The 13,145-nt window shown below is 38.1% G+C and overlaps 2 protein-coding genes across 2 annotated transcripts; both read left to right on the top strand.

The window, feature by feature from the left end:
- The first annotated feature begins 3,515 nt into the window (after positions 1-3,515).
- On the top strand, positions 3,516-7,817 carry f7l (coagulation factor VII, like). The gene is made up of 8 exons (XM_026932313.3): positions 3,516-3,674; positions 5,590-5,759; positions 5,976-6,000; positions 6,102-6,215; positions 6,297-6,443; positions 6,587-6,678; positions 6,813-6,933; positions 7,076-7,817. The coding sequence occupies exons 1-8, from the start codon at positions 3,593-3,595 to the stop codon at positions 7,621-7,623; spliced, it is 1,299 nt and encodes a 432-aa protein (XP_026788114.1). The 5' UTR covers positions 3,516-3,592; the 3' UTR covers positions 7,624-7,817.
- A 36-nt stretch (positions 7,818-7,853) lies between these two features.
- On the top strand, positions 7,854-12,380 carry f7 (coagulation factor VII). The gene is made up of 8 exons (XM_026932311.3): positions 7,854-8,066; positions 8,233-8,396; positions 8,691-8,715; positions 8,809-8,922; positions 9,209-9,349; positions 9,440-9,564; positions 11,152-11,272; positions 11,344-12,380. The coding sequence occupies exons 1-8, from the start codon at positions 8,006-8,008 to the stop codon at positions 11,901-11,903; spliced, it is 1,311 nt and encodes a 436-aa protein (XP_026788112.3). The 5' UTR covers positions 7,854-8,005; the 3' UTR covers positions 11,904-12,380.
- The last annotated feature ends 765 nt before the right edge of the window (positions 12,381-13,145 follow it).

The raw sequence follows: 13,145 nt of genomic DNA, 5'->3' as shown, positions 1-13,145 counted from the left end.
GAATGGGATGTTCAACAAGGACATATAGGTGTGATGGTCAAGTGTCCATAAACTTTTGGAGATAGTGTAGGCAGCCTTTTGCACTAAACAGGTGAGAAATGAATACAATTTTGTTATTAAATCAATTTCAGAATATATATTTATTTTTATATCAACTTTCTTGGTTTTCTGAAATTATGCTTATAGATCACGACTAAAACCACTTGTTTATGAAAACAGGACAGCTTAAATGGTAGTCCTGATAATGTTGTAATTACATAAAAAAAGATTGGAGTCCTGTAGAGAATATAAAATTGTAAATAATATGCCATATTAAGTAAGGTCTAAACAAGAATCCTCTTAATCAAGTACTCTTAAATGCATTTTTAAAGGAAGTAACAATGAGGAAGTTCAGACTAGCATACTTGATACTACTGATAATAACAGACGTTTTAGCATTATGACTTATGATAAGAGTTCACGCATGGTTTGGATCATATTCGTGTCCTAAAAATGGATGGATTTGAGCCATAAAATGTTCATGATAAAGCATGCGTGCTTATCATCGCAACGCACTCCGTGTCAGTTTGCATGTGCACTCACTAGTGACACATTTCCTGATTTATGTTTCATTCAGTTTAACTCAGAAAAGGAAAGTCAGAGCTCAGAATTACATCATCTCAAGCAACAACATGGGCAAAACATAGACACTTTGTTATGGTGAAAAAAATATCAGTTGAATACTTTTTATGCATCTTATAAAGCAGTTAGGTAAAGCTACATGGTAAAACCTAAGCAGAATCCATGATTGATGGTACCTTTTCTGCTAAGTAAGTAATACAACATGACTGAGCATGCTGTTATAGAAAAATAATCAATGTCAGGGTGGTGTGATGGTGTATATTTTCCTATAACAGCATGTCCCAAAGTGTTTTTACTCTTATACCATGACACATCATGCTTAACTGTTTATACTTACAGTACATTTAATGTTGTGGAATGTTCACAGGACACGTTAAGTTCTGTTAACACGTAATAACTGCAATAAAAAGTCGTTCCATCACCAGCCTCTCTGTTCTTCTTGTAATGACTATCTTGTAAAGATATTTTTATGCGCAACTTACATTTTGTGATTTTTGTGAAATCTTGTTATTACTGACTATATGATCAAAAATAACTCTTGGAATGTCACTACTTTATTTATTATTATTATTATTATTATTATAGTTGTTTTTAATAGGACTTTAAATAGCAGTAAAAGATGTTCTAATTATATCTGTGTATTTACACTGTAGCCAGAGAGTCTTTATAGGATTATTCATATAAAGAAAGTAGCAAGAAATCTATTTAAAAAATATAAATCTTTGCAGGCTGTTTAGCTCTTTGATTTTCTGAGTTCTTCTCACATGACCTCGTATGTGTGACGAGCGTTTGGGAAGATGAGTGATCCTCTCTTGTGGTTTTAAGACTACAGCTACTACAAAAAAGGTAAGAAAGCAACAAAGCAAAAAGCCTGCACAAATCTGTTCTAATGTTGCATTGTAGAGAGAATAGCTATCTGTCTATTCCTTTCTAGCATTTTTTTTAATAAAATAAGCAATTTTTTACATTTAAACCTAAATATTATTAATAATCATTCTTTATTTGCCTTGTAGGTGCTTTTTAGAAGTCTTTTCTGTAAGGTCCAGACCTTTCACAGTGACGTGAACAGGGGAATTCTGTCCAGACGCATGATGAAATGAGTGTGCTTGTGTCTTTCAGTTTGTCTTATACAGACGTCACTGAGCGTGTTTGTGTATGCTACATGTCATGTCTTTACTCCATATGCATGAAGTCTAACAGGATGCATATGTTAACGAAGCCTTTCCTCAGGAAGACAAAGATGACTGAGAATTCCAAATAAGTACATTTTTAATACTCTGGAAATGTCGAAGGCCACGTTCTTTCTTGCACACACATACAGTCTGTTGTTTTTTTTTTTCAGTTCATGTGTTTAACCTGTCTGCACATGCGCTCTTACGTTCTTATACACCTTCATACAGATTACGCAGGAAACTGTGGCCACAAAGATATGTGGTTTGCAACCTCCAGTGTGGCACTTTCCTTTCACAGCGACTTGGATCATATAAATATACAGTATGAACCTGTTCTAGGTGCACTATATAAAACGTGTCTACCTTTGAGAGATGATTAATGAATAATCTAATATACTGACTGGAGGATACATAGTAGTGAATATATTCGCAAGCCTTCTGGTGTGCAAGAGTGCTTGTGTTCCTATTTACTGGAAATGCTGTAAACATGAAGAAATATCCTGTTCATATTATGATTATGATTATGATTATGCTTTCGTTGCCTGTTTAGTGTTTATTACAGGATATACTGCTGGTAGCATGACTTCCAGATACCTAAAGCATGTATTAAATGCAGGCTATGGTATACTGTAGTGCATTATATATTATACAGAATTTTAATTGAATCATATTTCATCTGACTAAAGGAGCATAAAAAGTCACAACACATGTATTGTTAGACACATTACAGTAGATATAATAGCATAAATTTTGAACATATGGCAACATACAGTGGGGTCCAAAAGTCTGAGAACACTTTGAAAATCTGGGATTTTTATTTATTTATTTATTTATTTATTTATTTTCAAAACTGGAAGGTTAAAAGAAAGGAAATTATCAACATTCAGGAGTCTGCACTATTTTTAAATCACTACTTAAATTTAAGCAAATATGTGATTATTGACAGTGCTAACTTCTTTGTACAAAAAGGGAGATTTTCCTTTCGTCTTATCCCTTCCATTGAAGCACAGGTTCTGGCGACATGCTGATGGATTTGATCTAACCATTCTGGATCATCAGATTTTATACAAACTTGGCAGTTCGAGTGCATGCTGTCATTAAAGCAAAAGGGGAACATACCAAATACTCCACTGTAATTAAATATCAAATAAATTCTGAAATGCCTGTAAATATGTCTATGAATCTACTTTTCAGTCAAGTTATTGCTATAATATGTAACATAAAAATGTTGTATTAAATAAGAAAAGAATGCATAATAGAAAATAAAAGTATTTTAGCATCACTTGTGCTCACAGGCTTTTGAACCCTACTGTATATATATTAAATTAAAATATTGGTGTTTTACTGTATATCACAATATACAGTATTTCTGTTGCTTAAGAGAAGTCTGCAGAAGTATCAAGTCAAACAGGACAAATAAAGTTTCCAATGTAGTGACCTTCACTGCCAGTGATGAAGTACAAGATGGAAATGTTGTGTTCAGGATACTTGATTTGAATACATTTAAGTGAGTTATTCAAAACTAGAGTTGAATCTCAAGGACACAATGACTGATGTTTCAGAGTTAAATATATGAAAATATTATTAATGTATCAATCCACGTCATCCAGGTTTAACAGTGTTAAGAACCACAACACGCTGGGGAATCCCACTGTTTCACAACAGCTTGCAATGGCACCACCTACTGCTGAGTCAAAAGGTTTTTATTTCATCCTAAAGTCAAACCCTTTTTTGTTTTTCAGACCTGATTGCACACTGAGTTTGCAGGCTGAACTTTGATCAAAACTGTTAGACCTGAAATGGAGTCGAGTCCATGCAGAATGAATCTCTTTCTCTTCATCTCATTGCTATGTATCCAAGACTGCTTTGGGGTTCCAGCAGGTAAGGTGTCACTTGTCAGGTTGTTATTTCTCCAGAAAAAGGTAGGAGGAGTACACAAGTTAAGGTCATATGTGATCTCTGCTCATTTAAAAATGCTGATCTCTTACTGACATGCCTTCATTTAAAGTCACCTCCAAAAGTATTGGAACGGCAAGGCCACTTCTTTTCTTTTTGCGATGCACTGAAGACATTTGGGTTTGTGATCAAAAGATGAACATGAGATGACAGATCAGAATTTCAGCTTTCATTTCCTGATATTTACATCTAGAACTACATTTACATCTACATTTAATACATCTAATACATTTAGAACATGACACCTTGGTGGCAGACCACCAAAACTTTAGATGAGCAAAAGTATTGGCACAGTAGCATAAATATAACACTTAATATTTGGTTGCATATCGCTTGCTTGCAATATCTGCATCTGTTACATTCTTCTTTTGGAATGCTTTTCCAGGCTTGTACCGCAGCTTCGTTCAGTTGCCTTTTGTTTTGGGGGATTTCTCCCTTCAATCTCCTCTTCAGGAGGTGAAATGCATGCTCATGTGAGTTAAGGTCTGGTGATTGACTTGTTGGCAGTGTGTTTTGGGTCATTGTCTTGCTGCAATTAGATTGGATGCATTTCTCTGTAAATTGGCAGACAGAATGTTTCTGTAGACTTCTGAACTCATTCTGCTGCTACCGTCATTAATAAAGAATAGTGAGCCTGTTCCAGAAGCAGACGCGCAAGCCCAAACCATGACGCTACCTCCACCATGCTTGACCGATGAGATTGTATGTTTTGGATCATGAGCAGATCCTTTCTTTCTCCACACTTTGGCCTTTCCATCACTTTGGTAGAGGTTAATCTTGGTTTCAGAACTTTTGTGGCTCATCTCTGTATTTCTTTAGGAATTCTAATCTGGCTTTCCAATTCTTACTGCTGTTGAGTGGTTTGCATCTTGTGGTATGGCCTCTGTATTTCTGCTCACAAACTTTTCTTCGAATGGGCGATTGTGATACCTTCACCCCTGCCCTGTGGAGGTTGTTGTTGATGATGTCCATGACTGTTGTCTTTAGGTTTTTCTTCCAAGCTCTCACAATGTTTCTGTCATCAACTGCTGTTGTTTTCCTTAATAAATATAAATATGTATAAATATGGATAAATGTTGGTTTATCCTTTTTAACAGTGCAGTCTTCATAGGTGAAACCCAGGGCTCAAACAAAGAGTACAAATTCAGAGCAGTTAATTGGTTATTCAATCTAATAGGACACACCTGAGCCACAAGAAACACCTGTCAGTCGCATGTTCCAATATTTTTGATCACTTGAAAAATGGGTGGGTTCAAAAGTGCCACGCTCCAAGTTGTTTAACACATGACAGATGTCAATATCAGGAAATCAAAGCTGAAATTCTGACCTATCATCTCTTATTCATCTTTTGATCTCAAACCCAAATGTCTTCAGTGTATAGGGGGAAAAAATGGGCTTGCCATTCCAGTACTTTCAGAAGGGACTGTATCTATGTCTATTAGTAATGTTTACTTATTGCTATAAATTTTCAAAAATACTTTCAATGTGCATCTCCCACCCTCAATATCATGACTGAGGCTAGCCGGGCACCTAGATTTCCTTTTATGAAAACACAAATAGATTTTACAAACACAAAAGCACCTAGATTTCCTGTTATGAAAACACAAATAGCCAATCAATTAAATGCAGCAAATCCATCGGCTTTCATTTGGTCATGTTGATTGTTTAGGTATTACCACACCGAACCTGAATATATCATAAAACTAAGACTTGTGCATACTTTTGTAGAATGGTCTTTGCCTTATTTCTGGCTTATTTCATCAGCATCAAGGTGAGTTGATGATCAACAACGAACTGAACCAAAGTCTCTTTTTTCTCTTTTCCCCCCATGGCCTGTCAGCATCAGTGTTCCTGAATAGGTCTGAAGCTAACCAGATGCTTCTGCATCGGTATCGACGTGCCAACTCATTCCTGGAGGAGCTGAAATTAGGAAATCTGGAGAGGGAGTGTGTAGAAGAGAAATGCTCATACGAAGAGGCCAAGGAGATCTTTTCTGGGCCTGAACAATTGGTGGGCTAAGCTTATACAAGCAACCCTGCTGAAAAATGCAGCTTGGCTTGACCAGCTCACAGTTTGATCAGCTCAGCCTGTGTTATCGCAGCTGTTAGATAGCCAGATCAAGCTAAGGAATTTCACAGGCCATGTCATAGCAGCATTATAGCATTAAGACCAGTGGAAGCAAGAAATAAATTTGCTGTAATTTTTATTAATTTTTCTGTTTTTCAGGATGAGTTCTGGAAGAAGTACACAGGTATCGTATTACCTGTTGGGGAAAGTAAATAAAATTAAATCTACCTGTGTTTCTGTTTGGTTGGAGTTGGACTGTCTCTGTTACTGTGATTATTTCTGCAGAGGTGGACCAATGTCAAACTGGCCCATGTGCAAACGGGGCCACTTGTGTCAGTCAGGACAACACTTATATCTGTATATGTCCACCTAGATTCCAGGGACGGAATTGCGACAAAGGTAATACAAGCAATTATGTCTGTACTGAAGGCCAGGTACTTTACGGCAAAACTCTTAACAGTACCATTGGTGACCCAACAGAAACACTTCCGCAGACTTTTTATGGCTGTCTCTATAAGAACGGAGGATGTGAGCACTTCTGCACAGAGGCTGCAGATTCGGTCCATCAATGTCACTGTGCTACTGACTACAGCTTAGCGGCTGACAACAGAAGCTGTGTGTCACAAGGTGGGTTTTGGCATTATGAAAATGAGGATATGATGTATCCTATAACTATACCTTCTGCCCCCATGCTTCCAGATAAAATATACTTCATGTAAAATCAATTCAATGACATTTTAAAAATAACCAGATTAATTTTTTTTCCTTAGTACCTTTTCCTTGTGGTAAACCAGTGGTGACAACTGTAGGCCCTAGGATTGTTAAAGGACAATTGTGCCCTAAAGGACAGTGTCCTTGGCAGGTAGAAGAAGAGAAAAAGCAGCTTTACTTTTGATACATTATAACAAGATGCTTCTCTAGAATGAGGTCTTGAGTTCCTTGAAGTACATACATTGAGTGTTGTCATTCTCTGCTCTTTTGTGTGTTTTACATAAGGCATTACTTAAGCTTGAGAATGTGTATAAATGTGGAGGAGTTATTCTAAACTATGAGTGGATTCTCACGGCAGCTCACTGTGTCTGGCAATACAACCCCTCCCAACTACTAGTGACAGTAGGTAAGAATTTTCAAGAAAATAAATTCACTAATCATTCATAGACCTAGTCTCCTTTCCTTAGACTGAACTCAATATATGAGAGACTCACATTGGCCTTTGCTCTTACTTCAATTTGGCATTCCTGGTTTCCTATTCCCTTCAGGTGAACACATAATTAATGTGAACGAGGGCACAGAGCAAACTAGAAGAGTGTCCAAAATATTAATCCATCCTCTCTACAACCACACATCCAATGATGCTGACATAGCACTTCTACATCTGCACAAGAACATATCGCTAGGCCCCTACGTGGTGCCCATCTGCCTTCCTCCAGCACAAGGCACATTTTCTCGCGTGCTAGGGGCAGTGCGCACCTCCGTCGTGAGCGGATGGGGACGGCTTTCTCAGCAAGGACCTCTGTCCTCCATTCTTCAGCGGCTAGAAGTGCCCCGGGTGCCACTCGAGAGGTGCCGAGCCCACTCAGGTCTGAGCCTGACCAACAATATGCTGTGTGCTGGCTTTAAGGAAGGAGGACGTGACGCCTGTCAAGGGGACAGCGGTGGGCCACTGGTCACCCACTACAACAACACATGGTTTTTGACCGGCATAGTGAGCTGGGGAAAAGGTTGTGCCCGCTCAGACATGTATGGTGTCTACACCCGTGTAGCAGTCTTTGTAGAGTGGATTATGAACACAATGGCTGCAGAATAAATTAAGGAAGACCAAAGAGCAACATCTTAAAATGTAGTATCAGATGATTTGGTGTTGTATAGATCAATACAGACTGTACTGATATTTAGCTTCACTATAAAGCACTGTATTTCCCTATGTATATGATGAACAATGAATTACTATACCATTCAGTTTGTACAACCACTAATAAAATGAATGTTGCTATGTTGCTATGTTGTTAATGTTGCTGCAAGGGACATTTCTGTTTAAATTGTGGTTAGACTGATCAATTCTGCTCTTGAGCTTCAAAGTTTTACTATTGGAGGCAGGCTTTTAGGTTTTTGGGTGGCCAGTCTCCAGACTTTGGACTCTTCAACTGTAGGGAACGGAAAGTCTTACAGAACGTCAGCCATTATCCAACATGCGACTCTTATTTCTGCTCTCTCTAGTAATGAGCTTATGTTGCTGCTACCCTGCTTCAGGTAAAATGCTGATGATAAAATTATTCACAGACAGATTAGATGAGTTTATCTGCTATGTATCTAGATCTAAGTGAGACCTTCCTTGTATTTATAAATGCATGTAGGTCAGCAGACTTGTGCTTATTCATATACACACATATACGTACATGGATCCTTTGCGTTGTAGTGTTTATAAGGAGGAAGGTGGCTTATGGAGTCCTCACCCGTACTAAGCGGGCCAACTCTGGTTGGCTTGAGGAGCTGAAGATGGGTGATCTGGAGAGAGAGTGCATAGAGGAGAAATGCTCTTATGAGGAGGCCAGAGAGGTGTTTGAACACACGGAAGTAACGGTCGGTATTATAAACACACGTGAAATGACTTAGCAGGATGTAACAGTTTTTCTAATGAATTGTAGTACTTTATTTGAAATCAGATGAATTTTCCTGTCGTTCTTAGTTATTTAAATCTTATACAATAAAAACATTTTAAAAATTCCATTATGGTATGTCTACTGTCTTTTGAACCAAATATTACTGTGACACTGTAATCAGACTGTACAACCTGATACAACCTGAACATTCATGGTAAATGCACATGCAAGTGAAATTTATAATTTGTTCAATAATTACTTTCTGTCACCACAGAATGAATTCTGGAAAAACTACAATGGTAAGATGTTCAGGAAATAGAATTACATTACTTTAAAATTAGTGCATTTTGTAATTGGATTTTGAGGTTTTTTTTGTTTTGTTTTGTTGTCAGTTAAAAACCACTGCCTGACGAACCCATGCGAGAACAATGGTACCTGCACACAGATGAAACAATCCTACGCATGCCTGTGTCCAGCAGGTTTTCAGGGGCGTAACTGTGAGCATGGTACGATCATCAGCTTACCCAGCATTTATATGTAATCTTACTGTAAAAATTACAAAAATACATTTTGCCTGTCTGTTGTGGAACAAATAAAAGTGAATAAGAATTAGGTCAAATATGTCACATTAACCTATTTTCACTGTATTCTTCCGCAGTAAGATTTTAAGTGTAGTTTTTATTGTTCAAAAGGCCGTATTCATTTCTATGTATGTGAATGCATAAACCGATGAGGTTTGAGCTTAGATAGCCGTTATTACCCATTAAGCTCTTGATTTTTTCTTTCCTCCAGTGATTAAAGATATTCCTGACTCTTGCCTTGATAAGAATGGGGGATGTGAACATTTTTGTGAGGAGGAAACAGGGAGACGCAACTGTTCCTGTGCAGAGGGGTACTTCCTTGGGACGGATGGACAAAGCTGTCTGACGCATGGTAAAAATACTAAAAATGTGCAAATTATCAGATTTTTCCATTTTGATTAACATGGGAATTTTGGACTATGATTTAATTGCTTTTCTTCAGAGACATTTCCTTGTGGTAAAGTGCCACTTCTTAATGCCAACATGACTACAAAAAATGTGGAGCATGACCAACGGGCTCGAATAGTAGGAGGGACAGAATGTCCTAGAGGACATTGTCCATGGCAGGTAAGTTAAAGTTTGTTAATGTATAACATATGTATGTACTGTATGTATGTACTGATAAGTGACAAGTTAAAGGAAAAACCTGACACATAAAGTGTGCAGATGCTTCCAGACAAGTGTACAGCATCCAAACCCATGGCTATCCGTGTCCTGGCCAAGTGCATGTGATGTTCTCCCATCACATAACTCTACCTGTGAAAATAGGAGGAGTTAATAGGCACAAGATGGGAAATACTGATTACTGAACACGTTGAAATGAGATCATTTCTCTCTTATGTCAACTAGAAGGCACTAGTATGTGGAGTCTGCCAAATGCCATAAATGTAAATGTAAATGTAGTATGTGACTTGGAATTTGGCCTATGAGAGAGAGCACACTTTACTTGCAAGGTAAGGTATTGCAAGGTATTGAAAACAATAAGAAACTGTGGCAGACTGTCACTACTAGCCAGCTCCTGGAGATTTTTGTGTAGGTAGAGAAGTGACAATCGGAGTCATTAATCAGGACATCCATTCCATTGTGTTTGATCAATGGATGGTTTGCACTATTTTTTATCTCCCCACTCTGTTCCGCCACGCTACCTGGGCAAGAAAGTTAACTTATTAGGTCTGATGGATCTGGCATGTTGTGGTGTTATCAGTGTTATGTATTCTGCTGACATGGTAAGGATCCAATTTCCTCTTAGAGGGAAGAGTACAAATCAATACAAAGTTATTCCGATTGATCACTGTTATGCTATGATGAAACATTTCTCTCCTGTTGACAGTAGTCTCTTCCAAGACACGAGGGGTAACTGACTGTTTTGATGAGCATGAAAATGCTGTAAATCATACTCTATGTCCTTTGCAGTCACTGGATCTCAACCTATTTGAAAACCTATACGAGATTTTGGACCCACATGTTAGACAGTGCTCTCCACCATCATCATCATAACACCCATTGAGAGAAAATATTTTGGAAGAATAATGTTTGTCCTTCCAGTACACTTCCAGAGACATGTAGAATCTATGCCTAGGAGCATTCGTAATACCTTACTAACACAATTTATATTAGTTTTTCTTTTAATTGTCACCCATCTGTTAAAACCTATGTTTTGTGCTGTTTTATTTTTTACTAGCAGTAAAAGCATAATACTAAAAATTATTTTTGTCACATGAATAATCCTTCCCTGATTTACTGTTCACAATACAAATGTTATGTGGCTATATGCATGCCAGACCACCTCCAAAGTGGTTTAATTATTCAATCAATTATGGATTACAATGAGCATTGATGCTGTTCACACCTGTACTTAATGCTGTGACTGGATACCCCAAGACATACGCCAATACCATGTGTTAACAGAGCCTTAACTGGACTCAGACCTGTTGCATGTGGCTTTTTCCAGTTATACTGAAATCATTCCTTAATTCATTCATTTATCTTCAGTAACCGCTTATCCTGGTCAGGGCGTGGTGACTCCGGAGCCTGCTCCGGGAAAATGAGAAGCCATCTGCATGGGATACCAGTCCATGAAACATTAACATTGTTAAGACTGAACAGAATATAAGAGTTTAATGTCACACTTATATTGAAATGTGTCTTAATCAGGTCTTGCTAAAGTATGGTGAAAAGGGCTTCTGTGGTGGTGTGATCTATAAGCCTACATGGATCCTCACAGCCTCTCATTGTTTAGAAAAGCTTGCAGTCAAGTTTCTCAAGATAGTTGCAGGTGAGTTTTGTGCATAATAGCAAGTATGTGCTTTTGTAGTCAAACACCAATTAACAGTCTTTTTTATTCAGGTGAGCATGACATTGATGTGAATGAAGGCTCGGAACAAACTATAGAAGTGGAAGAGATGATTATGCATCCCAATTACGTCTCAGCAACAGCAGATAATGACATTGCCCTTCTCCGTCTCCGCCGTCCCATCGTCTACAGTACGTACGCAGTTCCTGTGTGCCTCCCTCGCAAAGTAATGGCAGAACGAGAGCTGTGGAGAGTCCGCTTACACACCGTGAGTGGATGGGGACGACGCTCTGAGGGTGGTCCAACATCACGATTTCTCCGGAGGCTCAAAGTGCCCCGTATCCACACTCAGGACTGTCTTAGGGAAAGCAACGTCTCGCTAACCTTGAACATGTTCTGCGCTGGCTACTTCGAGGGCAAGGAGGACTCGTGTAAGGGGGACAGCGGTGGACCTCTCGTCACCTCTTTCAGGAACACCACATTTCTCCTGGGCATTGTGAGCTGGGGTAAAGGATGTGCTCGCCCAGGTCACTACGGCATATACACACGTGTGTCCAATTACCTAGAGTGGATCCACAAGCACACATCAGTTCTCAAGTCAAAAAATGAATGAGTGGTAGTGGGGTCAGTGGAAAGGATTGTCTAGTCAAATGTGTGTTTTTGTCAATATAAATTCACCAGTCTTACTGCTATAATAAAGGTTTATTACAGTAACTGCAACATAGGCTATAAGCAAGATGCACCCAGAAAACATTCTTACACTATCTGGTGCTGCTCGGTGCCTAATACATCTTACGTCACATGGCCTTGATTTATTTTTGTTTACAATAAGCTTGACAGAGTGGAGTTAAACATGACCAGATGTACAAAGTAGGTCACTCACAGCAAAATGGTGAATTACGCAATAATTTTCATCTTGTCACTTATTCCAACTTGCCGCATTTCAATACTACTTAATCTTTCTTTCTATTCCTTTCTATTTTTTTTTTATAATATATGATTCACTTTTTTACAGCTATTTCACCTTCATCTCTGCTCTGTCTGTTAGCTTTGAAATATTTGCAAATAAAAGAGAGTTGGTCTAACTAAAGTGCCAGACTAAGTTGATCTTTTTTGCATAAGTAAATGCATTTTGTGAAGCTGGTGGTATGTTGCTGATGGTCAGAGAATGTTATCAGTTTTTCAGATTCCTTACGTTATCCAGTGACTAATGTTCGGGGAGGGTTTTCAAAGACGTTCTATGCTATAAGTGAACAAACACATATTTCTAATTTGCTCACTGTAAAACATACCAAGCTGTACTCTTCAACACCATACAGTTTGTTCCCCTGACTGCCTCACACAGGTAAGGTTGTATGGGATTTATTTTTCCTGATTATACATAGCAATGTTTAATTCAGTTTTATACGGTTAGATAAACACCTACGGTTTTGAATAAACTCTAAAGGAGCGTTAAATGTTCAGGTTGCAAGGAGCCAGTTCAAAGGAGCGTTAAACTGTTTCCAGTTGGGCTTAGAGAAACACTGTGTTAATTTAACATTGAGGATTTTGCACTGTGTAACCTGTAACAGCTGATCCATATAGTGGGAGACATTATTACAGAATATTGATATTGTGATAAATTACATCACAATTCATCTTATTTAAGAGTGTTAAAATCTATCTTTCTTTGTAAACACACGGAGTCTCCTCTCTCACCTTTGCCTTTCCTGTTAAAGACCATCGCAATCGTGATTTCAATACGATCTTCTTTTGTCAAAGGCATGCTTAAAGGCTGTGTGAAAAAAATATATATATAAACTAAGTATGAAAAATTTTGGAAGACATTTTGCTACAAAGTGTTAATTTCCCTTAT

Source organism: Pangasianodon hypophthalmus, chromosome 26, assembly GCF_027358585.1.
Source record: "Pangasianodon hypophthalmus isolate fPanHyp1 chromosome 26, fPanHyp1.pri, whole genome shotgun sequence".
In the NCBI taxonomy this organism is placed as follows: domain Eukaryota; kingdom Metazoa; phylum Chordata; class Actinopteri; order Siluriformes; family Pangasiidae; genus Pangasianodon; species Pangasianodon hypophthalmus.
Note: the sequence above shows the minus strand (reverse complement) of the source record. Positions and strands in the feature narration are given on the sequence as shown.

Excerpts from the sequence above, each read along its gene's own strand:
- f7 (XM_026932311.3), top strand. The coding sequence starts at position 8,006 with ATGCGACTCTTATTTCTGCTCTCTCTAGTAATGAGCTTATGTTGCTGC. Across the intron at positions 8,923-9,208 it reads GGGGCGTAACTGTGAGCATG|TGATTAAAGATATTCCTGAC; the intron begins GTACGATCATCA and ends TCTTTCCTCCAG. Across the intron at positions 9,350-9,439 it reads ACAAAGCTGTCTGACGCATG|AGACATTTCCTTGTGGTAAA; the intron begins GTAAAAATACTA and ends GCTTTTCTTCAG.
- f7l (XM_026932313.3), top strand. The coding sequence starts at position 3,593 with ATGGAGTCGAGTCCATGCAGAATGAATCTCTTTCTCTTCATCTCATTG. Across the intron at positions 6,444-6,586 it reads CAGAAGCTGTGTGTCACAAG|TACCTTTTCCTTGTGGTAAA; the intron begins GTGGGTTTTGGC and ends TTTTTTCCTTAG. Across the intron at positions 6,934-7,075 it reads CCAACTACTAGTGACAGTAG|GTGAACACATAATTAATGTG; the intron begins GTAAGAATTTTC and ends TATTCCCTTCAG.